Genomic DNA, 24763 nt, shown 5'->3' with positions numbered 1-24763 from the left:
GAGGGGTAGATTTTGTTTGATTTCAACAAGCTACTAGTCCAGCTCTGAGGCATCCTGGTGGGGTGAGCCGTTTGTCACAGAGCAAAGGCACCAACAGCCGCGCATGAATTGCGGGAACGATAATGGTAGTAGTAGTAGTAGTAGTAGTAGTATTATTTAACGCCGGGCTCGGCCCGGCTTGTTAGCCGGCCGTTAGCAACCTCCCGAGGGGTATCTCGGCGCGCGTTCTATCTTCTTTATTTACACAGGGGGAAAACAAGGAGGGCAGAGGCGGATCGTGCCTGACCGGGTTCGGGCCCGGTCCTGCTTAGGGGGTTAGTTCACTGACGCGACCCCGTGCCTAAGGTGCACGGAGGGTTCGTCTGACGGCTTGTGCCGTGAAGTGTGGGTGAAAAGGCAGTAAGTCTATTCCTCGTCAGAGTTCGAGTCGTTTACGATCGGTGCCCCTAGGCGTAAAGTGCGTTCGTGGCGCGCGGGGCGCTGGCGGGCCGCTCTGGGGCGGGCGCTGAAGTAGTTGGTCCTTGCATTTCCTACAGTAAACTATAGTCACAGGGTTGGACCAGACCCTCTAACGGACAGGCCAGCTAGAGCCCTCCTAGTCGCTGGATACCCAGCCTGCCACGTAAATACAAGGTTTGCACCTTAAGCCTACCGCATCCACAAAAAGGCCTCTTGGTAAACCGACGCGCGCATCCGTCCTCTCCGGCTAAAATAGCGTCTCTTCCGCCTAACATGCCGACGACATCATCTGCCCCGGTGTACGTCCCTAGTGCGAGTAGAAAGCTTCGAAAAGCCGGCGACACCCCGTACATGTCCATCCACAGCTTAGTCCCCCGTTGGTTCCTGGGCTAGCCCAGCGCCACAATGTGGACATGAATGCAATCGAGTTCTTCCCGTCCTCCAGACCCGGCGCAGATTCCCAGTGCGAGTGAGAAGCATGGGGCGCCTCAGTCACACTATTCCACCACGGCCCACCGTCCACGGGGTGTACCAAGGGTGCGAACCAAGGCCGTGCCCACGTTTCTTGCTTCCCGTTACCCAAAGCCGTCTCCAGCAATGGGCCGACCACGTCTTGCTGTCGGGACCCTTTGGAGACTGCCGCGCCGGCACAGTGCTTCCGGTCCACGTACAACTAACCAACCCCCGTAACGGCACTACCTCCTCGCTGCAGGCAATCCCAGAAGGTGTAAGGGGGTGAGAGGGTGCCCTGTCGATTCGAAGAACCGTCGGGTGGTTCTCAGCCTAATTTCCCTTTCTTTTAAACCGTATTGTCTAGCCTTCCGGGGAAGGACGCCTGCCTTTCCGGCTGGCAAAGTTTTTTGTGCCACGCTGGCTCGCATCGCGAGATTGGGCCTTGTCTTGTGCGCCTCTATGCGGGTGGCGCGCCGAGCCGCCGATCGGACTCTTCCTTCACCGCGATCAGTGGAAAACTCGTCAAAGGGGAGATCTGTCGATTATACAGGGGTGTTGCGAGGAAAGGCGTTCCGTGTAGTGACGGTGCTTAGGGCGACAGGTTGAAGAGTTTTTCGTGTGTGCGCGCCTGTTAGGGCTACAGGCGGAAGTCCCGCGCAAACGTTAACAGCATGGTCCGTGCGCCCATACTGAAAATTTTGTGTACGGGAGAGAGTTGAACGATAATGGTAAGAGCTGTACCGTGGATAAAGTTGTGCTTTTTGTTATTGTTATCGCTTTCAAAAATAGGAGCGGTGTAGAAAATACAATGGGTTCCAGGCCCTTTCACTCCTTGATGAGCATCTCCAGCCCAGCTCATCTTTGCCCATTCAGTAACTCAATCCGCCTTACATGTCCTCAATCTATTAATCACTCAAATAATCAAGTAGATAGCCTTGAAGCCACAACAGCCAGGCGAGATCCCAACTATGCATGTGGCGCAAAACGCCTTTGTTAAGCACCATTGCACCAAAGTAATACCTGCCAGTGAGTTGACGTCTCTGGCGGCCTCGCCTTTGGTACCTCAGAATGAAGAGTAAATGCCAAGACAGTTGCCACTGGCTGCGTAAAGGCTGGAATTCTCCGCCGATAGCTTGCATAACTTGCATGTCACATGATTCGGGCACCGCGAGTGGTTTTTTTCGCTGGCCGGTAGGGCAGACACCAGCCCGCTAACGAGCGTCAATACGGCATAAGTGCAAAGTCAGAGGATCTAGACCGTTTTTGTGCATGTTTGTCGGTGAGCGAGCTGCGGCTGAAGGTGTGCAGTCCAGATCTATGCAGATGATTCGCCCCACATTCTGCTAAGAACGGTGCGTGGTAGTGCCTTTTTTTAGGTGCACTAGCGCCCAGAAATGTCTCATTTGTGTATACTGCGTATTATCTGAGTCTTTCTAGGCAAGGCATCTTATCAACACATTCAATATACCATGTTGAGGTCAGAATGTGAGCTTGCTCTTCTCTTATAAATGGCATACTACCCCCAGGCCTGTCAAGAAGTTTCCGGTTTGCTTTTTCCACCATCACTCACCAGAACGATCCAACCGAACTTGCAATCTTAGTCTCGCTCTCCTCTGTTCAAAAACATATACTACCTCCGTACTCCACAGACTTACGCAGCCCGCCAAGCACAATGCATTCTCTCTTCATTGTCGCCCTCGCCTCTCTTGCCGGCATGACCGCCTCTACGGCTGTCCAGCCTCGCCAAAGCACCCTGACCAAGTGCCAAGAAGGGTTCGAAAACGTCCACAGGACCTTGAACTTTCCCAAGTACTTGGAAACGGCGTTCCTCACCTACCCTGACAATGCCTGCTACCTGACCAACGTCGATCAAAGTCTATTCACCCAGCAACATTTCAAATACAGCGTGAACCTGGCCCTGCAAAACATGGTGAGCTGGAGTAGGCAGAGCCAGGCGAACAACAACACGTACTCGAATTACGCAAACTGCCTCGTCGGCGCGTATAACACATTCGAGGCCAAGATGCAGGAGCAGCAGAGAAAGATGGGAGGTAGCCTCGACCAGGCTATTGCGACGACGTTGAAAAGCCAGATGGCGCAGCAGCGATGCCCGGGTTTGACTTCCACCACCAACCAAAACAGGCCCACAGCCACCAGCGTCACCAGCCCGACTGCCACCCGGACCGGCGCTGCCGCCACCGGAAGTGGCGCCTCCACATCCGGCATCCGCCCACTTACCTCCCAGACAGGCGCTGCCGCCACCGGAAGTGGCGCCTCCCAGACAGGCGGCGGCCCTGAGGACGACGTCACTCCTACCGGCACCGCGGCGACGCCGAGAGAGCCTGCGCCCACAGGGTCCGCTGGTCTCCGTGCGGTCAGCCCCATGGGCCTCGAGGCCTTTGCCCTGGCTGCGGCCGTTGCTGTCGCTACCTATTTGCTTTGAGTTGAGGATGGGAAGGAAATGATTTGCTTGGGGAGATGGAACGGTTTGGCGGAATTGTTTGACCCAGGGTACAGATTGAAAGACAAGGATAAAATGTTGTCTTTGGAATCCTGTCGGATCTAATTGCTTGTTATGGTTTACTGGGTTGGGAATTACACTTCATTCATTAGCTTTGATTTTCAGTTATAGTCCATCTTTCTTACAATCGCAGGAGATCTTTAATTGACAGTTTAAACTCCGCGTCCCTGCATTGTTATTGAGGCTATTGGGTTTCTCATTTAGCTTGTGTTGAAGTGGTAGGTTTGGGAGTACCAGGAACTTGTGACTTGAACCGTAGGTGGATATGCAAAAGTGCAACGTAAAAAGGCAAAATGTAGGATCAAGAATCTGGGACCGTTGTACTGACCTGTATCGGCAACTAATATCTGCAGAGGTAAAGTATTTTAGAATTTTCTAGGGACAAAATATAGCAATTGGAAATTAACCAGCAATTAGACGGCCCGTCTCATGTTCCTCGACCCAAAACAACCATGCTTCACCACAGTTCCTCCGCTACATCCACTCAAACAAATACCACTGCACCTCCGACCACCGCCGCACCCCACAAAGCCCCGGCAATCCCCGTAGCTCTCGGCACGCTACCCGTCGCGGAAGAGGTAGTACCCGCCGATAAAGTAGGGGAGGCCGGCGCCTACGTGTGTCCAAGATCCTAGCCAATTCATTCCATTAGTTCATCTTTTCTCCGCATTAGGTCATTTCTAACCGTACGAAAGCCAAGGACGCAATAGGTTGTGCTCTTTGGCGAGACATGCGGCACAGCGAGTTAACTTGTATTCTTAGTATGAGTGGTAAATATTAATATAAAGGGAAAGTCTACCGTTGAATCAATTGAAAAGATCCGATAACACCGCAACTAGGCAAAGATCAAAAATTTTATATAAAAGAATAAGAATTGTAGCAAAGACTCGAGTTGAAAAAAAAAACACAAGGGAGGTGTATGATTAAACAGTGTGCATGGTAGTAATACCTACTACCCTGCCCATAATTGTTATTTTCGACCGCGGAGTCGTTTACATTTATATGTACATCACCGCTGGATACAAATTTGATCGCTTTAATTATGGAAACAAAGCTTAGTTAATTTCTTTTTATATCGAATGCTAAATGCAAGTGTAAATGACTTGGTAGTCGTTAAACTTCAAGTTATTTTTATACATGAAGAGAAAATAAGTCAAAGCATTAACATTGTGCAAAGGAATTCCCGAGTTTCATGCACATGTCTATTTGGGGGCTATAAGCCATAAAAGTATTAAAAGAGGAGTGTTATAACTGACAGGAGTACCGAGTAGAGAGAGGCACTGGTAAATTGACTGCACGAAAGGACTGGAGATTCCCAAGTGAACATAGGAAACAAAGACAAGAGGAAAATAAACGTGGCTTGGCTGTGCTATGTTACATTGAATATGGGTACTGTCAGTTGACGCAATCAGGGTTTGTTCCTGATCATACGAGAGTATCAACGACGTTTTGTACGATTTGGTATTCCAAATAAAAGACTTGAGATCTTCGAAGCTATAGGAATGGACAGCGGTCGTCGAAATGCCTTTTGAGACGCTGTAAACCTCTGGGGCTGGCGAAGATCTTTCAATATGAATGCCGCCGCCAAGATTCACGGCACCTTGATTGCGAGCTTCCTTGTCTTGTTTGGAATAACTTGAACAGGTTTTCAATGCTAGTTCATGTCTCCGTTCACAGGGATAGGATGCCCATAGCCCCCAATAACGGGCCAGGGGACCAACGAAAACAATTGCAGACTGCTTCCTGTATTGTTGATCGATTTGTATAAGGCTACGAAAAGTAGGGTTGCTAACGGTAGGAGGCCCTTATATACGGACCTACTGCCCGTCAACTATCGATGAATAATGCATACGCAAATGCAACGTAATTCCAAGCCGACAGGAAGACGTATTTAGTGGAAATCCCAGGAGCTTGTTTGGCCTGTTTCTCGAGACCTCGATTTATGATTAGAGTAATAAACTGACCATACGGACATGCCCGTAAAGAACGAAAGAAAGAGGTCTTTGAACGCAAAAGTTTGTTCCGTCTTTGTTCCTTCCAATCCAACGCAATGAAGAGCATGTGTACCCAGCTGGTCAACCACTAAAGAAGAATTGACCACTTGGCAGTATCCACGTTCTATGTTGGGTATGTAACTCTCTTTAGCGAGTCTCGGAAGAATAGCTTTCACTTCTGTTGGTCGTTGTGATTTTCTTTCAGCCCAGGAGCCGGGTCTGGATGCTTGTCCACTTCCGTAGCTGTTTTGGGGGAATCAGATAGTTATAAAACACAAATATACCTCCCTGTGGCGTTGGTTCCATTTTTCCTACTAAGCAGCGGATAATGCAGCCTTTGAATGCGCAGCTTCGATTCGCCAACCGTGCGTTTTAACAGCCGCGCAGCAGAGGTTACAATCGCCTATTGAGCAACATCTAGCAGCGCAGTGTCGATGGCTCAAAGATGATGTACAACGAGTAGCCTAGCACATCCGACCATTCTGGCACTCAACTTTTCCCAATGGAGCGCACCTATATCCTATCGAGGTCTTTTGTCACAGGACGAGAGCCCGTATCCGGACTGCCCCTCATTTGTGCAAATCTCTTTTTGGTAAACTTGAATTTGAAGCAAAGTATTAGTCATATGACTTGTCACAGTAGTTGTAAAATATCAGGCGTTTTTTTTCTTTTCGTCTTGTTACTTACGCCAGCTCCGCACTTCTTGTCGGGACAGCAAGCTCCTTCAGGGCCAAGAATGACACTCGGGGGGCAAACGACTGATAGCTTTGGGTTAGGGCATAAGCAAGCGCTTGCGGGCCCAAAGGTTTTGCAACCTGTGTCGAAACCAAAAGCAGTAAGAGGTAGGCCGAGGGTAATGGCGATAAAGTTGAGCTGCATTTTGTTGAGTAATTAATCAAGAGTAGATATGAAGAAAGTGGGCTTTCACAGTAGGATAATCGAGCAAGATAAAACATGGATGGAAAAAGGAATGTTTAGGGGTCCTCCTTTGTATTTTGAACGAAACCTGTCACTGCAAAAGTACTCTTGCGTGAGTAAACACGTACATAAATTTACTGCTGATCGAGATGCTCATTAAACAGCCCATTTGCTTTGTGGCTACCTATAATAAAACCCGACGTGTCGAGTAAGCAAGGTTTGTATCTGATACTCGGCCCGTTTACAAGAGTAGCAATATGTATCCTTGGCCTGTTCCCGGTCGCTGGCACTGAGTCCGTTCACATGCGCAAATCAGTAAAGAGGCCGACTCGGCTCTGAACCTACACACCTTTGGCATGACTATTCAATGGTTTAGTTCACCTAGCGAATACAACTCGTGCGCAGCATATGTAGCACAAACAATGCTGCAAGCAATGAATCAGTGCTGACTAACCTGGAAATGGGGAAAAGCAGACCACCACGTCTTGGGTCACTTATATTTTATAACAACGTGTGTTCTTTTTCAAGTCAGGCACTTTCCTTTAGTTTCTCCACGAGGCTGGTAGCAATGGGTCGGATGCTTGACTAAAACACACGGTAAGAAACGAGATTCGACATGCTGCGAAACAATCTGGTGATACGTAGAGTTTCAAAAGTATGGAATTCATTGCCCTCTGGCTTTATAAGAAGAACGTGGTCTATTAATAGGTCCGATTCTCGTCAAGGAGAGGTGACCAGCTGAGACTATCCCAGATACAAGCCGTCTGTACCCCCAGCTTCCTCGTCTGCAACTAGTGTGCATATATAGTATCGCTCGGCCAAACATTAATTACTTGATAGACAACTGCCACTCCATTCAAAGGTGTAGCGGCTGACCTAGCAAGCAGGCATGTGGTATGGACCAGTGATTTCATTGACCGATCTCCGGAAGGGTGTCATGCCTCAATCACGAATCCTAAATCCTCACCCTAGTACAACTTTCCGTGTGCTGTACAAGCAGACGCGGTAAACACCATGACGACTGTCCCTCTAGCGATCAAACAAAGTCCTCGCTCAATACAGCACGTGTCGGCCAGATGGGTTACCGCTTTGTCCTGACCCAAGTATTCCTTAAATTGTCCCAAACCTAGCCCGACTCCATCCCCTCGCAGCTTTTTTAGCTATATATGGGGCGAGTCCGGGAACCTTGGAAATAAGGGCGAGCATAACAGCATGACACGCGGGAAACATCAGCACCCAGCTAAGATTAAACATCAACGCGAGGTTGTGGCTGCTCCTCCTTTGGCAGACTGCTGAAATGGTAAATCTGGGAATATTTACTGATGCTGCTCCTCAACCCGCGAGCAGCATGGATCGGGCCGAGCTCACACCTGTCGCCCTGTCTCTGTTTGGTGCACCCGGGGCTAAGGGCAGGCTAGCGGTTTAGATCCGGGATGCAGTGTCAAACCGGCTTCTTCTTGTCGACCATGGGCTCTACCAGGAGCTTTTCACGCTGCCTTCAAAGGAGATGCAGTACATTGTCTACAACGGTTATCGACCCAAGGGGATCAGGGAGCTGTGGCTCGGCCTACGTGACAACGTCTAGCTTTATAACCCGTTCAAGATAAATGGGAAGATCGATGTTACGATCAAGGTATCGGATAACCTGTTCTTAGGGTAAAATACAGTGGGTTAAAGCAACTGAACGTCTAACTGGGTAATTGAAATTCTTAATAATTGGGGGTAAAATTATAATCGTTCTCAAATAGGTTTTAAGGTTAATTAGAGTTTAATTGCTGCTAAACAATCCTAAAATCGAATCTATTTATATAATAATAAACGTGCCTTTATATAAATTATATTCCAAATATAATCCCTTTTAATTTATTTAATTTGTAATTTTCGACTAAAATTTTACAAATTATAAAAATCCATTTATTTGGCCGTCACGTAAAATTATGTAAAATTTCGTGGCCTTATCCTTAAATAATCGCTGTTTTGCCGGTCGGTATCTTTTTTGGGCGAATGTCGTTAAAAGGGGTATAACCCCACCTGGCCTTTCTAATACCGGCCCAATTATTTAATTGTAATATTAGGTTTCCTTTCCCTTGGCCAAATCCCTTTGGCCTTTAAATAATCCGTATTTTTTTAATCCCTATTCTGGTTTTTTTTCCTTCCTGGTTAATTTTTGTCACGGCCAGGCATACATTGGAGAACCTCAGTGTATTAGGCGCTATCGACGAAAATTCTAAACTGAAGAGAAGAGAGAAATTACAATCGACGACGCGCTCAAGAGACGCGCTTAAATCCGGAGGTAGTGGATCCTTGTCCGATCCCTGGCTCGGTGTGGAGCCGAGTCGTGATTCTGAGGGTAGGTCTAGGGGCCTGATCCTCACGTGATTCTGAGGGTAGGTCTAGGGGCCTGATCCTCACGTGATTCTGAGGGTAGGTCTAGGGGCCTGATCCTCACAGTATTTTCGGCCTGGTACCGTAATTTTATAATTTTGTAAATAATTTTTAAAAATACAAATATAATTTCGGTTATAATCGTCGAAAGTTTTTTTTTCCAATTTTTAAATTTGTCGATATAATATTCCAATAGGAAATTCCCTTTTTTTATATTATAAATTTTCCAAAATTACAAATTATTTTAATAATTTATACGTTTTTTTAAACAATTATTATTTTATTCGGATATTTCGAAAAATTTGCTGTCGCGTTTCCCAACGTTATTAAATCGATATTTTGTTAATTGTTGGAACGAATTCCAAATTCTTTAAATATATGGTCCAAAAATTTGTTTTCGTTGGGGTTTTCGAATATATTCGGAATTGTAAATTATATTTGTTATATACGTCGGTTTGGCGGATTTATATCCGATATAACGTTTTTTTTTTCGTTTAAAATAACGGTTCGGAACGGGTATTGGTTAACGGTATAATCCGGGTAATGAAATTCCAAAAGGTTTAAATTATAACGTGGTTCATCAGGACCCCGGACATATCAGGACCCCGGACATTTTTCAACCCAGTTTCATCCTTTATTTTCCACACGTGTTCTTTCCCCCAACAGTAATGGAATCATCAAATTGCGAAGCGCGAATCATTCTTGCTCTAAATGAGCTCCGATCAAGCAAAAAGAAAAGCATACGAAAGGTTGCATTAATATATAATGTCCCAAAATCGACACTACACGACAGAATAAACGGCATCGCTTCTTTGGCCAATCGTCGGCCAGGCAACCAAAAGCTAACGGAAAGGGAAGAGGAAGTAATTGTCCAGTATATACTGGACCTGGATTCCCGAGGGTTTCCAGCCCAGATCGCTGATGTGGCCGCAATGGCCGATCATCTTCTCGCTGCGCGGGACGCGCGACCGGTCGGCAAGCAATGGGCTTATCGCTTCGTACAACGACGCACAGAATTAAAAACGCGTTTTTCTCGCGCTTACGATTTCCAAAGAGCTCTTTGCGAAGATCCTGACGCGTTAAACGCGTGGTTTCAATTGGTGGCCAATATGAGGGCCAAATATGGCATCCAAGACTGCGACATGTACAACTTCGACGAAACCGGCTTTATGATGGGCCAGATTTGCGCTGGAATGGTCGTAACTGGGTCCGAAAGACGCGGAAGAAGGAAAAAAGTACAGCCTGGCAATCGAGAATGGGCGACTGCAATTTGTTGCATCAGTGGCGACGGTTACGATATACCCCCGTATATCATCGTCAAAGGCTTTTACCATTTGTCCAATTGGTATACAGAAGGCGGTCTTCCGGACACGTGGCGCCTCAAACCCACCGTTAATGGATGGACCGACAACGAGACTGGCCTCGACTGGGTTCAGCATTTCGACAACCATACAAAATCGCGGACAAAAGGCGTATATCGGATGTTAGTGCTCGATGGGCACGGCAGTCATCGATCCCCTGAATTCGAGGGCTATTGCAAAGATCACAATATTATTCCACTTTACCTGCCTGCTCATTCATCTCATTTAACCCAGCCACTTGATGTCGGAGTGTTTAACGTCCTTAAGCGGGCGTACGGTCAAAAAATTAACGACTTTATCCGGGCCCACATCACTAACATCAGCAAAGTCGACTTCTTTTTGGCTTTTGCAGCGGCTTACAAAAAGTCAATGACAAAAGAAAATATGGCCGGGGGTTTTCGAGGGGCGGGAATTATCCCCCATAGCCCGGAAATGGTCATATCTAAGCTGGATGTTAGGCTACGGACGCCGTCACCTAAAGAGCTTGATTTTTCCAGCACCGAAACCTGGGTCTCTCAAACACCGCACAACCCGACAGAAGCCGTTAATCAATCTACCCTTGTTAAAAGTCGAATCAACTGTCATCAGGGAAGCTCGCCAACGCCTATTTTTAATGCTGTAAAGCAGCTAGCAAAAGGGTTGGAGTCGATTGCTCATCGAACCACACTTTTGGAAGCGGAGAACCACAGCCTTCGGAAGGCCAACGAAGCGCTTAGCAAGCGGCGCAGGGCTCAAAAAACACGTATCCGCGAAGGAGGGTCATTTACCATACAAGAGGGTCAGAATTTGCTTCAATCAAATGGTGCCGATGGTCTAATATACGAAAAGAAAGATGAAAATGGGGAGGGGAGTAGTGCGCAGCCGGCGACTAAACGACGTTGCGGCAACTGCGGTAAACCTGGACATAATGCACGCACCTGTCAGGAGGATGCAGAAATGTCTGATGTACATATATCCGATTGCATTGAGGTAAATTGAACAACGCTGGCGTTGCAATTGAAATTGGAAGTAGTATTGTGCAGGAAAAGTGTCCGGGGTCCTGATATGTCCGGGGTCCTGATGAACCACGTTAACGATTTAACCGGTCTTTTTAAAAATTTACGTAATAATAATTTACAAATTTTAAACGCGTTGGCGTATGGAATTTGTGGTTGTTATAATATTTTCGTTATTATTTCCAAACACGGCGTTGGCCGAAAAAATTAGCAATTTAAATACCTTTATTTAATTTATTTGTATTATTTAAATCAACAATATTAATTAATATTAATAAAAATTATATAATCGCTGCGATCAGTAAAAATAATATAACAAATTAAGCGTAATTTAGTTTTTGTCTTTTAACTATTTACATGCTCGTCAAAATCGGTTGAAGATTCTTTTATGTGTTATGAGATTACGTGGTTAAACACGTGATCTCCTTACACGCATGTCTGCCCATGAATCAACAGGTGCGGTATATTGAAGGCAGACCCACCTTTTCCAGCACTGTTTTGCCATAACCATGCAATCTCGAAATCGTTCAGGTCGTCAAGTTTCCGGCGCTGAATCGGCGCTCCTCCGGGTACCCGCATCACTGACCGGAGACGGCAGGTAGGCGAATAACTCCCGCGATAACTACTGGGCCACGACCATGTCGGGACGAACGACCGACAGGAGGGCCTGTGCGCGCCGCCGCGTAATCATCCCACCCGCCAGCGGCGCCGGCGTCTGTCGCGGCCATGTTGATCAGAGCTCCGCCGTATGTGTCGCCCATAATGCTGGCCTCCTGCTTCCGGTCGGCTGCCGAGTCCTGATAAACGCGCAGCGGGTCGATCAACAGGTATCTCACCCCCAGCCAACCACCAATCTCGGCAAATTCCTGGAGAATTTGGGGCAAAGATGCCAAGGGGATGTCGCCGGTGCAGTTTGTCTGCGTTTTCTCGCCCAAGTTTGGGTGGCGCTGGCGTCATCCAGAGGTGGCTCAAGGTGATAAATGTACATTTCCATAGCTTTTGCGGCAGTTTGCAAAGTAGCAGCGAGGTGTTGATGATGTCAAGTATTCGCAGCGTCTTTGAGTGGCGGGCACTCTGGTACTTTGCGCATTGCCCATGTGCTTGGTTTTGACAGTCTCCTACGCAGCGCCGAAAGAGGTTTGGGAAATTTGATGGGTCGGGCTTTGGGCTGAAATATGAGTATGGGGTGATATTAAATAATCGCTGGATAGCCAGAGGCAACCAATATTTAGTTTGGATCTTCAAATACTGCAACCCTCAGGAGTTGGGTGCGTACTTGTCATCATCGGAAAAGGGGCCGGGCCTTGATGAACATGTGCAAAATGCGCGATGCGTCAGTGACTGGGTTGAGGTCTAAAAGTGTCTGCTGCAAACTAACGAGGCCCACAACGCAATTCGATCAAGTCGCTCGTTTAGCTGGTTCGTTTACCTGCCTCGTTTACCTTGCTCGTTTATTTGTTCGTTTAGCCTTGGCACCCCCACGTCAACCACCGAGTTCGTGTTAGCGTTCTGTACAAAGCATGTCCTGCCCGGCCTTCACCCATATTCGTTTCCGGACATTCGGACAGTTTGTACACCGACGGCACGGTACATAAATATTAAATTGCTAGTTGCTCTGACCGTTCAAACTGTTTGAGCGTCCTCGTGTTACCGATTGAAATGCGACAGGCATCCTCACGACAAGACGCTCAGCACTAGAAGTCTCAACCAAGCAGATATGGAAAGCCTGGCATCTTTAACTCGCTTAATTCTCATGATACCCGTGACGGTTGGTTCCTGGATATTCTCTCTGTTCCTTTCCCTCCCTTGACTCTTGTCTTACTCCCGAGACACAGTGCCTAGTATATGCCTTTTACCGCGTCGTGTATAACGTATTCTTCCATCCTCTGCGCCAATACCCCGGTCCCTGGCATCGCGGTGCCAGCCGACTGCCCTACACGATCTCCATCTTCCGTGGCGATGTGACCTTTAGGGTCAAAGCCCTCCACGACAAGTACGGCAAGGTGGTGCGCATCACACCAGACACTCTGTCGTACACCGACAGCCAAGCATGGTCAGGTATGTGGATGGTTTGCCGATCTGTATCGCAATCGTTGCTGATCTTGGCTTTTTTTCTTTCTATTTCTGTCTTTTCCTGCGCAGACGTATACAGCCTCAAGAAAACCGGCAGCTCGGGCAATCTCCCCAAGGATCCCAAGTTTTACGTCGCTGCTCCAGACACCGTGGATACTATTGCAAGTACCAACCCTCAACCAAACGACCATTAGATGGTACAGCCGCGTATTGACTCGTGTCTCCGATGCAGTCCACCGCCAATGATGCCGATCACCGGAGACTTCGCCGCGTGCAGGCCCATGCCTTTTCGGAAAAGGCTCTGACCATGCAGGAGTCCTTTATACAGCAGCACACGGACCGGTACATCAAGTGCCTGGAGAGGGCGGCGCAGGAGGCGGACGGGGTCGTCGACGTGGTCAAGTGGGTCAACTTTTTGACGACGGACCTGATCGGCGACCTCTCGTTCGGCGAGACGTTTGGCGGTCTGGCGTCGGGCAGGCTCCACCCCTGGCTGGAGTCGGTCTTTACGACGCTCAAGACGTTTACCTTTATCCGCGAGTTCCTCCGCCTCCCCTCCTGGGCCACCAGGCTCGCCGTCGCCTGCATTCCAAAGCACATGCTGGAGCATCAAAGGTCGGCCGTGGCGTTTGGCGCCGACGCTGCCAGGGCCAGGATCGAGCGCGGCTCGGACAAGCCCGACTTTATGCATTATATCCTGAGGCATGAGAAGGACGACGAGAAGGGGTGAGTGCAGCATTTCATCTGTCCGCTCCCCTCTTTCTTTTCTCTCGACCTCCTTCTGACGTAGCTTCCTATACACGTAAAAAGTATGTCGCCAGACGAGATTTACATGGCCGCCATCACATTCATCGTCGCCGGGAGCGAGACTAGTGAGTGACACTAAAAGGACAATATCCACTGCCTGAAAAACTCTACACAAAGATTTAACAGCAGTCCGGTAGCCGCGACGATGATCTCGGGAACCGTATACCTCCTCTTACAACACCCCGATGTCCTGCACAGGCTGGTCTCGGTCATCCGAACAGACTTCCCAGCGATTGACGACATGAACCTGGTCAATCTCCAACAGCATGAATACCTCAACGCGGTAATCAAGGAAGGGCTGCGGCTATACCCCCCGGCGGCGGACTTTTTATTCCGCACCTCGGGTGGCCAGAGCGTCGTGGTCGCCGGGCGAGTTGTGCCGCCCAAGACCAGCTTGACCATGAACCTGTGGGCCATGTACAGGGACCCCACCAACTTCCACCGGCCGCTCGAGTTCATTCCCGACCGCTGGCTGAAGGACGCGCCGGCCGAGTTTGACAAGGACGACAGGGCCTGCTTCAAGCCCTTCAGCGTAGGCCCTAGGGACTGCATTGGGAAAAAGTGAGTCAGGTCTCCTCAATCTATCAACCCCTGGGTCTCAAATACCATGTGTTGGATTAAGGCCGTGACCGGAAGCTAAACACTGTTCAACATAGTCTCGCATATGCCGAGATGCGTCTGATTCTGGCCAAGATGGCCTGGTCACTTGACTTGCTGTCAGTGGAACCAGACAGCCAGGGTTGGATCGAGAAGCAGAAGATATTCGGCCTCTGGGAGAAGCCGCCTCTGAATGTCAAGCTGGCCCCTCGCGTTCGATAGTGCGGATATTTTACACGTAGACTATACCCACCCCGGAAGCATCCCTGCTCACCACCATCTGGCCTCCCTGCACCTGAAAATTTCTCGGCTTTTCTCTGTGCCTGTAATAAAGCAGTCTCGGTGACGCTCGAGGGTGCCGTCATTCGGATGGCCGTCGCTCTACTCAGTTTCGTCCCCCCGGCAAACGTAGGAGCAACACCGTCAACCCGTAGGAAAGGGTAGGGACCTGGTTTCCCAGTCACCAGTTTTCTAGCCACCAGTTGAAGGAGGCTACCAGTGGGGTGTGGCGTGTGGGCAGTCAGGGAGGTAGCTATTGAAGTGGAAATGATTCTACTCCGCAATCGCGGGTGCGGGGTACTTGCGGCTATAAGAGTGAGGCCGGGAGAACGAAAAGAACGAGGTTCGGTGAACGAGGTCCAGGCGATGGGTGACGAAAAGATTGAGCTTCATGGATGAACCAGCCCTATGAAGTAGGTAAGTGGGGCCTAGACCCAAGTTCCCGCTAATTCGGGGGGGGGACATGATCCGATGAAGCTATTACCAGCATTTGTAGGTAAGCATTCGTAGCGGCACCCGCCTTGGCTAATCTAGCGCGATGATTGGCCAGACGGGACGGGTGGGTGCGGTCGTGAGCCATGGTTAATGATTTGGTACTTTTTTAGGAGGTATTGTACCTAGAGGCTGTGGTTCAACCACTATATAGGCAATATACACGTCTTGCCCCTGAATGAATGTGCGAGTATCCGAGAGTGGCACGCCTTGTGGGACTTCACCTGTGCATTCTTTGACTCCAAGGCACTGAAGATCAACGAATTTCATTCGATGCTCCTGTCCACAACAAGACGAAGTAATTTCGGTCAAGCGTCCGCTGCTCGTTTGCTTGTGCGCGCGCACGCAGTAGAATCGCACCGATGTTCGAGTCTTGGCACTCTCGGATCGCTTTTGTGGCATAATTCATGCAACTACTTGGGGGCTGTTCGTTGTGGGCCCCCTTAAAAAGGGGGTTACAATACGTTGATTTTCGACAAAACCGTGGGCCACCCCGCATCAGTTTTTTACCTAGGAAATCGTTGACAATTTAATTTATACCGAATATAATCCCGTTACATAATAATATAATTGCATTTACCGCAAATATATTTATATTATAACGTCCCCAAAATTTCCCGTCATTTTAAACGCCCGTATATATACCTAATATTTCGAAATTTACCGCAATAGGGTAGTCTCAGGGCTCACCCCTGATCGCGCGCTCAACAATTGAACCTGTGGCTCAATTCGTGGCTTTGCTTGTACCCTGTGGGTCCGCGCAAAGAACGCGCGCTATTCTTTTTTCCGCCAATGTAATTGGTGGAAAAGCCATGTGGCTGGTAAGGTACATGGAGCGCGCGGGCCACTTTTGCGAAGCAAGGGTGGGCTAGTCTGAGCATTGAGACTAAATCATGGAATGGTTTATGCGATCAGGTATGCCATGAATTATGCGCAGAGCCGTGGAATAAGATGGATATAACCTGCAGAAGAAAACAGCGCAAAATGATATAAAAGGTTATGCTAGCCCCCTTTTCTTTCAAAGTAGAGCTTCTAATTAGACATATCGTTTTACAATATCCTACAAACAATAAAACTACTTTGCAACCTTTTACCCGACTTGGCTCTCTCCTACCACCCTTGCGTCTTGGATCAACTCGTTTTCCTACTCCTCGGAAGCTTTCACAGTTATTCGCAGACTTGACAATACATTATGCAGCTTAAAGCTTTGGTCGTCGCCGTAGCTGCAGCAGCTCAAATCTCATGTGCTACTCCCGTCGTTTGCAAATATGTTGTCTACGACGCGAACACCCCGAAAAGTGTGATCCTTAGAGGCGAAGCTCCGGCAGGAGAATCTCATAATATATTGGGAGTTTGGGTCACCTTTTCCTCCAAAGATTGCGAGGCCACCTATGATACGAAAAACGGCAGGATTTCAATTATAGGGGCACGAATCGGTGGTAAACCAGTACCTGTTGACTTTTCTGCTTGACTGCAACAATTATGGGGGGAAGTCGAAATCTCTTCGGGAAAAAAAAATTGTGGATTTCAATTTCACAAACCTGGATATACAATGGGCGGGCTATTCCTTGCCTAATGACATCTTTCAATTGCAACATGTAACTTGCATCGACGGTGGTTTGCTGGATGGCGGGGGTAGCTGGGTGATTCGACTCGAATGCATGTACGATAGTGGTTACGGGTCATATTACCGCAAGTATGACAAAAAGCACATATGTTACTTTGTCATGGCTTTGAGTCGCATTTGGGAAAGGCAAAGGGCCGCAGGAAAAGAAACAGAAACAGTTAAAAAAAACCCACTATAAGGGTTGGTTCAGTGCCGATAGCGTCATAGTTGCCAGTGTGGACGCCCCTCGGATCACAAAGATCGCCCTCCCCTCAACCATCCGACGACCACGGCCAACGTTATTGACTCAGGGAATCACTGGAACGAAAGCCCAAATAAGGTCTTGGGTAGATTTTGATTATTATTCTAATTCTATAGATCTGTTAAGCTTGGCGCCTCAAGTTTACATTCCAATGCTTTCTTAGAAATCCACTTCAAGCAGGTGGTTCGGACTTTGTACCCCCGAATCTGCCTACTCCTCTTGTGCAAAGGGTACAGCTCGATGACCAAGCCTCACTCTTGGCCTTCAGAGGCGGGATTGGGCTTCCGTGTTTCAAACGGATTATTGCGCGTCGTGACCAGATACCACCCCTTGATAATCTTCAAGGGATGGGAGCGGATTCGGTTTTCGCTGCTGAAAAGGTCTTGTGAGGAGCAGAACGTACACTGTTGTGCATCTCCTGGACACTGAATTGATTAAGCTCTTGAGAGAACTGTATGCTGTCCTCGTCAACAGCGTAGATATAAGTCTGTTTGTTCTTGGGACGACTTTCCCGATAGTTGCTGATAGCCGTGGGGAGCGACGTAGCCGCCCAACCATGTCGTTCTTGTCTTTTGGTAGTTCTAGGCCGCATCGCAGGTCAAACCTCCACGGCTTGCGAGGAGCGATGGTTTGACATTAATGGTGAGAAGCTTAGGTTCGGTAATGTAGGCTATGACATCGCTCAAAAGCGAGAGGAAAGAAATCATCTTGAACAGTGATGCATAGCGAGACATTTTGGTTTAGAAGGAGGTTGGCTTGAATGGAAAGTCTTAGTAATGCACAAAAGCTCTGGAGGACAGAAGATGGGCGACTAGTTCTAGTAGGAGGGGGCTGCATATACCTAAACAACGCAAGTCACATGCTTTGTGTACTCAGGGCTCACCGGATGATAAGGTATTTCATTTATCTATTTTAAGGTCGGTCTCGCTAATATTAAAGGTATTTCCTGTTTCTTTTGTTTTTAAAACATCGGTTTGTTGCTAAGTTTTGCCCGTGTGCATTAACTAGAGCTATATAAATAAAGCTTAGCAACTCATGACTAATGACCGCCCTCACCCTGTTTTGTTGTAAGCATTTCCGGAAGACATAACAACATGGAATGCTCTGATGTAGTCAAAAGCGCGTCGACTGCCTTTTTGTGTAATCTCGGTTCCTTGCAAGCCTATTTGGGTTTCCATCCTAGCCCTTGCCCCGCGTCTTCTAAAAGACAATCACGACAATGTGGTCTATACCAGAGGGGCAGAGGCTCAATAGACTATTCTTGAAACATGTCCGATGCAGCTTGAGACGACAGTCTATCTTTGCCTGCGTTTCTTCCTCTGCTGTGTTGATTTGCCGTCTTGCCTACTGCCTGAATGATGGACACTCTAGCTTAGGCGCAGTTGGAAAAACCACCCCTATCTCCTATAGCAAACTCACAAACAACAGCAACAGTCCCCAACGGGCGAGATTGAGTAGTTCTTAATGTGGAAGCAGATCCTCGTCTATGGAATAGCCTATGCTCTTTGCTATCCCGCACAGATCTACAATTGAGGATAAAACGAAGCGCATTGCGTTGTGAGTTTTGGGCTGAAACACATTCTTCTGTGTTGTTCCCAATCTCCACGTCGTTTCAACAAGACACATGTTGACGGGCACATGAACAATTCTCTCTTCTTTGCCAAACGTAAAACTTGCGAGTCTAGGGTTTGATCGGTTCAGCTGCGTCCTTGTAGCCATGGCCATGATGGCTTGTAGCGCAATTAGAGAGATGAGCGAAAAGGCTTTCCCGAGTTGTCTGCTTCCAAAATAGAGCCTGGCGAGGGAGAGCAATAAGGTTTTTTCTTTGTCAAGCCTAGGTAGAAGTAACGAAGTAGTTAATTGTGTTGCGGGTTAGAAACTAAATGAGTTGGAGAAAGGTGCAAACAAAAGCAATCTGGCCGCTAAGGTAAGACAAATCACACAATTAAATTCTTCTGGGACATTGGGCCGACCTTGACTTTGCAAGTGTGTTTTCTAATATGACGATTCATAATTAAAGACTGTGTAAGCAAAGAGACACTTGACTTCGTGGGATATTAGTAATTTAGTATTATCGTTTTAACCACACAAGAACAATACAATTTGACTTGTGTTACAAGAAAAGCTAGTAGTTGGATTGACTGAAATCAAAGTCCCCAAGCCCGTCCATTTGCGGCTTATACCCACTTTGCCTTGACCGTTCGAAACAGCATACCCAAATACCTTGATCGTAAAAATTTGTCAGCCAAGCTCTCAACAAAACCAAAGCGTCAAACGCGTAGAGAACTGAGGCACAACACCTATTTCTTGGCGCGTTCTCGCTCAGGCGAGCAAACCACTTACCGACGCCCTAATTCCTGCCGCTTCTCCGTGTTCATTCGTGCTCCAGCGAATGTTTTTTTTTTTTTTTTTTTTTTTTTTTTTGTTTTCTTTCTCTTTTTCAGCGTTCTTACGGCCGGGGAATTTCAAAGCCGCTTGATAATTTGCAGTCGCGAATTTCGCCTGCTCCTTCAACAGGTGCAGACATTTATCGTAGCAAATGACTTCAAAGTTTCGAGGAACGCCGCCGCTTCGCTCGAATCCGGAAACGCAACTGTCTCTGCATTGGTCGTAGGTCATGAGATTATTCATTGGGCTTAGGTCAATGTCTGCGCGGGGGCGGAGCTTGGCGTCAGAGGCTTCCATGGCGCTGGCGTTGGCGACGAGGGCGAAGACCCCTGCGATGATGAATTGGGGACGCATTTTACGCGGGATAATATGTCAAGTTTTGTAACAAAGGAGGGTGAACAAATTTGAAAGGAAAAGAGATGCAAGAGGTGTTGGGTAGAGAAAAAGAGGCAAAGAAGTTCAAGTTCGAAAAGAATATGGGATAATAATTATAATCGATTCTTCTTTTGGTAGTAGTAGTAACGTTGGGCTCCACATCTCCGACCCCCCTAAAGTCCGGCCCCCTTGAAAAATGTAACGACGAAATACCCCTTTTATAAACCGATTTAAATGTAAACCTATCAACGCACAATAATACAATCATTGTCAGGCTCTCCCGGTTCGCTAACCTCTTCTCCATCGTTCAAAGCTTCTAAACAGTCCCTATTATTTTCCTGTGCTTCATAAACGTTTTTTTTGCTGACCAAAAGCTCGTTGGGATCCGGAATTACCCTTTTCCTTTTGACCGGCCGTACCGCCTCCAATTTTGCGTTTAACAAACTGATTTTTTGCTGAGCTTCAGCCAATAAGATATCCTTGGTTTCGAAGCTTTTTTGGACTTTTGCAAACAAAAGCCGTGAAGTGGCGTTACTTTTTTCGGACCGGGAAATTTCCTGTAGTTGAAGTCGAATATCTCGGGTCGTTTTAGGGGTTTTCCAAATAAGTAAAGACTGGTCGTTAATTTTTTGGGTTGGATTTTCCGGTGTTTTATCCCTTTGGAAGCCGTTATTTTTACCTTTTTCGACTTTGGCGTTGCTATTTTCTAATAAAAAAGGGTTTAAAAGTGGTTTTGCCAAGTTCACCGGCCATAACCCCGTCGTACGCCAACCAGATTGAATGGTTTTTGCTATAAATGCTTTTGATCTGGCTTTTCGATAGCAAAGTAGAAAGTTTCGTTTCCCAACAACCGTTGAACAGCAAAACTGGTTTACAAATCCCAGGTGACGTCGATAAGCTTCCTTTAACGGCCCAAAAACCGATAAATCCAACGGTTGAAGAACGTGTGACGAATGAGGGGGTAAATATAGGAGTTGAATATTGTTTTGCAAGCAAAGAAGCATAAATTCGTCCGTTATATGTGATCCATGGCCATCCAGAACTAATAACCGCTTTTCAGGGGTTAAAGGTTGGGTATACGGAATAAACACCTTTTTTAACCATTCGATACCTGTTTCATTATTTGTCCACCCGTTTTCGGTTGCATGAAATTGCCAGGTATCGAAAGGACTTAAATCAGCTGGAAACCATTGTTGCTGTACGTTTTTCCCCTTAAATATAACGAGGGGAGGTATAACAGCCCCCGTAGCTGATACACATTCGATTATGCTCGTCCAACCCCGCGTTCCAGGCTCTTTTCGCTGTAATGGCCGGATTTTATTACGCCCTAACACCAGGCCATTAGATCCTTTGCCTTCCATTATACCTGTTTCGTCCATATTCCAACGGTTGGCCGGTTTTATAGTATCGACAACGGGATTTTTCAAATAGGACCACCAAGATTTAATTACCTCGGTTGTAGCCCCATTAACCCGGGCATTTTCTATTCGCCGGGGTCTTTGGGTTTTCAAAATTGGATATCGGGCTATAAAACGGCTAACCCAATGTTTCCCAAGGCTTTTTCTTTCTCCGGCGGCCTGAAGAATTCGTTCCGCAAAATAGCGTAGTTCTTGATGCGTTGGCGGAAGGCCTAACGCGGCCTGCGCAAGTACCCAATCTGCCAAATAGGTTTCCTGCTCCTGTGAAAGCCTTTGACAAAATCTTTTCGCTTGTTGAATTGACTGGGCCCCCTTTAAACGATCGTGAAGGGTACTCCGAGGAATACCCCATTTTTGCGAGGTTTTGTGAACTGATTTGCCATTTCTTATGTCAGAAATGGCAGCAAGAAGCTGATTTTCAGTGTACTGTTTCATTGGAAAGTTTGGAGCAAGAATCTTCAAAAATCAAGTTCTAAAGTGAAAAATTCGTCTAGATATTTATAAAATAAAACAAAGGGTTGATGTGGCTGAGTAGATATTTTTAGGGGCCGGACTTTAGGGGGGTCGGAGATGTGGAGCCCAACGTTAGTAGTAGTAGTATTATTTAACGCCGGGCTCGGCCCGGCTCATTAGCCGGCCGTTAGCAACCTCCCGAGGGGTATCTCGGCGCGCTTTCTATTTTCTCTATTTACACAGCGGAAAACAAGGGCATAGAAGCGAATCGAGCCTGACCGGGTTCGTGCCCGGTCCTGCTTACAGGTTTGTTCACTGACGCGACCCCGTGCCTTCAGGCGCACGGAGGATTCGTCTGACGGCAGTTGACGGCTCTTCATCGAGAGGGGCCTGTGTCCAAACAGCGGAGCTGTCGGTCGTTTGTAGCCATGGAGACGAAGTTCCCAACAAGTGTGGGCTCGACGGCACAGGCGGGTGGTTGTTGTCGATAGCCAGCCGGGTTATCCTTGACACGGGTAAGCGGGGAGGAGGTGGAGGGAGCAGGATTCGAACCTACGTTACTCAAGTAACAGCCATGGCGCTTAACCACTGCGCCATTCCCCCAATGACGGGTCCACTGGCTCTTATCTTGTCGGCGTTGGCAATTGCAGTGACGGACCTGGATGCTCTCAGTGGTACAGGGCGTCGAATCGCATTATCTTGCGCTTAGAATGGACCAGCGACGCAAAATCATCCAATGCCAGGAAAGATAATGGGCTATGGTGCATGCTTGACCCCCTCCCCCTTTCACTCCTTGGACGTCAACGTTACGAATGCTCCCACTGAGTGGGAAAGACTAGTTTGATGCCAACTCGACTCTCGCAGCGAGAACCGTATATTCAGAGTCTGTCTTGGGCTTGGCGGTATCACTATTCAGGAAAAAAAATAGTAATTGCTACCGTGGTCCGACAATGGCATTCATACCAAAGCAAGCTCTCCTTGAACGCGACTGTCTCGGAACCTCTTATAGCAAGCCACGGCACCCGAAGCCCGCGGCTCGCGCACTGCGGAGGCTTATTTCTCCATTCTCACATTGTTCGTAATAGACAAAGTCGGCGTCGTCGGGCCGCAGACCAGTTGACCCATCTACTTGGATAGGGAGGGTGCTCGGAACCGAGATGTACAAGACCGCCAGCGAGAAGAGATTCATGTGTGGTAACAGTGGCAATATTAACAGAAAGAACGCTGGCCCAACGAGACTGCAACCGAGGGGCCGGAGCCGACATTAGCTCAGGAATATTTTTTCCCGCCTACGGCTTTACCGAGACATACCCGAAGACAAAAATCTCGGAGTATGAATCGAGTCGAGCGGCAAGCGGGTACTGTCTTCGACCATGCACTCGCTACAACTAAAGAGGAAGTGCTGTAGAACAGAATCAACATAAAGAAAAACTGTAGTAAACCTCGTGTTGAGCCTTTGGGCCTCTAGCCACTGGTCCAAGGAAAAGAAAAGAAGAAGAAAACAAAGCTTTCATCATTATGGGAGGTGAAGAAAGCCCACTCGGTCTCCTGGAGCCCCCCCCCAAGGCGATTTGCGATTTTGGTTCCCACGTGCGTTTCAAGATGCCAAGGCACGACCAATGTTTATCCAAACCATGTTTCTTTTTTTCGCGGGGAAAGAGAAAAAGCTGTACCAAACATGTCTAGACAGCGGCGTGATCAGTCAACACATGGGTTATATTATATTGGTGGGGATTCAGAGAACCCATGCAGCCACGCGAACGGCATGTTGTGCGGGGGTGATTGTGATTCAGCTTCTGTTTTTTTTTTCTTTTTTTTTTTTGCTACCAGAAAACTCGGCGATGCCTGCCCCTTCTCTACGAGTCCCGATGTTTTCAACCGACGCTCGTCGTAAAGGCTAGAGTCTGATTAGCTGCAGCTAGCTCTAATTTGTAAGGGTTGTAATAAACCTGCGGTACGCCTATGACTCGTGAGGTACCATGTTTCGGGGAACGGATCGTGAGGATGGAGCCCGCTAACCACGTAAGGCTTTCAGGGGCTTTTTGCTTTTTTTTTCTTTTCTGCAACGACGAGGAACTCGGAACTCTGTTGCTGTCATTCCTTTTCCTCGGGCGCGGGGAGGGGACGGCGTTTCCATGCGGAGGGGAACAGAGCCGGCGAGTTTGGTAAAAGATCGACCGAAATCACGCTGACACCTCTGCGCCTGTTTGTGTACATAACATAGTAGTAATTAATTATGTGAGATCCGGTTTATCATGGGTAGACCTTGCGGGCGTGGATACATGCCCCCCCATCAACGTTACCTTGGTGCTTAAGCGAAAAGTAGCAGTGCCTGAGCAAACGGTTCCTCGGCAGTTCGCCAGGAAATATAACGGCCTCGATTGCTCCATCTTGGCTATTCTGGGCGGGCTGAAAGATTTTCTTCTCGTCTCGTCTCGTCTTGCGAGGGCTGCGCGGTAGATCCGCCGCTGAGCCCCTCTCTGTTATCGGCAGGCCGTTGCAGCTTTTGGACAGCCCTAACAAGCGAGAGCGAGAGAGCTGGCTTAGTGGGATGGGTAAATGAGCTTGCATTTGATAGATGGACTGGTGGGTAAGGGATTTGGGTGGGTTGAGGGAGGATCGCTCGAATAGCCAAGATGAGTTAAACAACAGGAAAATTGTGCAGACAGCTACACAATACAGTGGTAGGGCAAGCTGTTCTGCAAAAGCAACGCACCTTGTTCCATGCAATTAATATACACGTAAAGCAAGATCTGAAAATCCGGGGGAATACCGAGCATGCCGGTGACTCTTCAAACTCAAAATGATAGCAAAAACGAGACCATCGGCGGCGAATCCAATTGTAGAGACACCCAAAGGGTATAAAATGGCCGTGTTGCGTTCCAACCGTGCACTACGATATGCATTGTGGATGATGCGTTAAAACG

General features: G+C 47.9%; 9 protein-coding genes and 1 pseudogene across 11 annotated transcripts; 3 read left to right on the top strand and 7 right to left on the bottom strand.

Annotated features, from left to right (window-relative positions):
• Positions 1–2326: 2326 nt before the first annotated feature.
• MGG_05393 (uncharacterized protein) lies at positions 2327–3480 on the top strand. Its single transcript, XM_003710203.1, has one exon. It carries the CDS (start codon positions 2585–2587, stop codon positions 3353–3355), a length of 771 nt encoding a protein of 256 aa, XP_003710251.1. The 5' UTR covers positions 2327–2584; the 3' UTR covers positions 3356–3480.
• Positions 3481–3885: 405 nt separating this feature from the next.
• On the top strand, positions 3886–4260 carry MGG_16349 (uncharacterized protein; the record flags this gene model as incomplete). The annotated part of the gene is made up of 2 exons (XM_003710202.1): positions 3886–4050; positions 4222–4260. 2 exons carry the CDS (start codon positions 3886–3888, stop codon positions 4258–4260), a joined length of 204 nt encoding a protein of 67 aa, XP_003710250.1.
• Positions 4261–5940: 1680 nt separating this feature from the next.
• Positions 5941–6963, bottom strand: MGG_16348 (uncharacterized protein; the record flags this gene model as incomplete). The annotated part of the gene is made up of 5 exons (XM_003710201.1): positions 5941–6024; positions 6115–6300; positions 6695–6705; positions 6800–6829; positions 6942–6963. The coding sequence occupies 5 exons, from the start codon at positions 6961–6963 to the stop codon at positions 5941–5943; spliced, it is 333 nt and encodes a 110-aa protein (XP_003710249.1).
• Positions 6964–11512: 4549 nt separating this feature from the next.
• MGG_16347 (uncharacterized protein) lies at positions 11513–12183 on the bottom strand (the record flags this gene model as incomplete). Its single annotated transcript, XM_003710200.1, has 3 exons — positions 11513–11667; positions 11739–12003; positions 12073–12183. The coding sequence occupies 3 exons, from the start codon at positions 12181–12183 to the stop codon at positions 11513–11515; spliced, it is 531 nt and encodes a 176-aa protein (XP_003710248.1).
• Positions 12184–12803: 620 nt separating this feature from the next.
• MGG_05390 (isotrichodermin C-15 hydroxylase) lies at positions 12804–14785 on the top strand (the record flags this gene model as incomplete). The annotated part of the gene is made up of 7 exons (XM_003710199.1): positions 12804–12854; positions 12922–13144; positions 13229–13308; positions 13392–13885; positions 13970–14031; positions 14104–14527; positions 14623–14785. The coding sequence occupies 7 exons, from the start codon at positions 12804–12806 to the stop codon at positions 14783–14785; spliced, it is 1497 nt and encodes a 498-aa protein (XP_003710247.1).
• Positions 14786–17453: 2668 nt separating this feature from the next.
• On the bottom strand, positions 17454–17936 carry MGG_16346 (uncharacterized protein; the record flags this gene model as incomplete). Its single annotated transcript, XM_003710198.1, has 3 exons — positions 17454–17571; positions 17710–17783; positions 17838–17936. 3 exons carry the CDS (start codon positions 17934–17936, stop codon positions 17454–17456), a joined length of 291 nt encoding a protein of 96 aa, XP_003710246.1.
• A 1605-nt stretch (positions 17937–19541) lies between these two features.
• On the bottom strand, positions 19542–19944 carry MGG_05389 (uncharacterized protein; the record flags this gene model as incomplete). The annotated part of the gene is made up of 2 exons (XM_003710197.1): positions 19542–19585; positions 19656–19944. 2 exons carry the CDS (start codon positions 19942–19944, stop codon positions 19542–19544), a joined length of 333 nt encoding a protein of 110 aa, XP_003710245.1.
• Positions 19945–22212: 2268 nt separating this feature from the next.
• MGG_16345 (uncharacterized protein) lies at positions 22213–23025 on the bottom strand (the record flags this gene model as incomplete). Its single annotated transcript, XM_003710196.1, has 2 exons — positions 22213–22388; positions 22908–23025. 2 exons carry the CDS (start codon positions 23023–23025, stop codon positions 22213–22215), a joined length of 294 nt encoding a protein of 97 aa, XP_003710244.1.
• MGG_20081 lies at positions 22368–22439 on the bottom strand (annotated as a pseudogene). The gene has a single exon. The product of its transcript is annotated as a tRNA-OTHER (tRNA).
• A 509-nt stretch (positions 23026–23534) lies between the features above and the next one.
• MGG_05387 lies at positions 23535–24750 on the bottom strand (the record flags this gene model as incomplete). Of its 2 annotated transcripts, XM_003710195.1 has the most annotated exons (3): positions 24553–24750; positions 24140–24352; positions 24020–24039 (listed from the first exon to the last, which is right to left on the bottom strand). In XM_003710195.1, the coding sequence occupies exons 1-3, from the start codon at positions 24614–24616 to the stop codon at positions 24020–24022; spliced, it is 297 nt and encodes a 98-aa protein (XP_003710243.1). In that variant the 5' UTR covers positions 24617–24750. The 2 variants fall into 2 exon arrangements, with proteins under 2 accessions (XP_003710242.1, XP_003710243.1); XM_003710194.1 differs by lacking the exon at positions 24553–24750 and having other exon boundaries at positions 23535–24039; positions 24140–24532.
• Positions 24751–24763: the final 13 nt, after the last annotated feature.

This window comes from Pyricularia oryzae, chromosome 1 (assembly GCF_000002495.2).
Source record: "Pyricularia oryzae 70-15 chromosome 1, whole genome shotgun sequence".
Classification (NCBI taxonomy): Eukaryota; Fungi; Ascomycota; class Sordariomycetes; order Magnaporthales; family Pyriculariaceae; genus Pyricularia; species Pyricularia oryzae.
The sequence above is the reverse complement of the archived record's forward strand: the minus strand, read 5'-3'. Positions and strand labels throughout refer to the sequence as shown.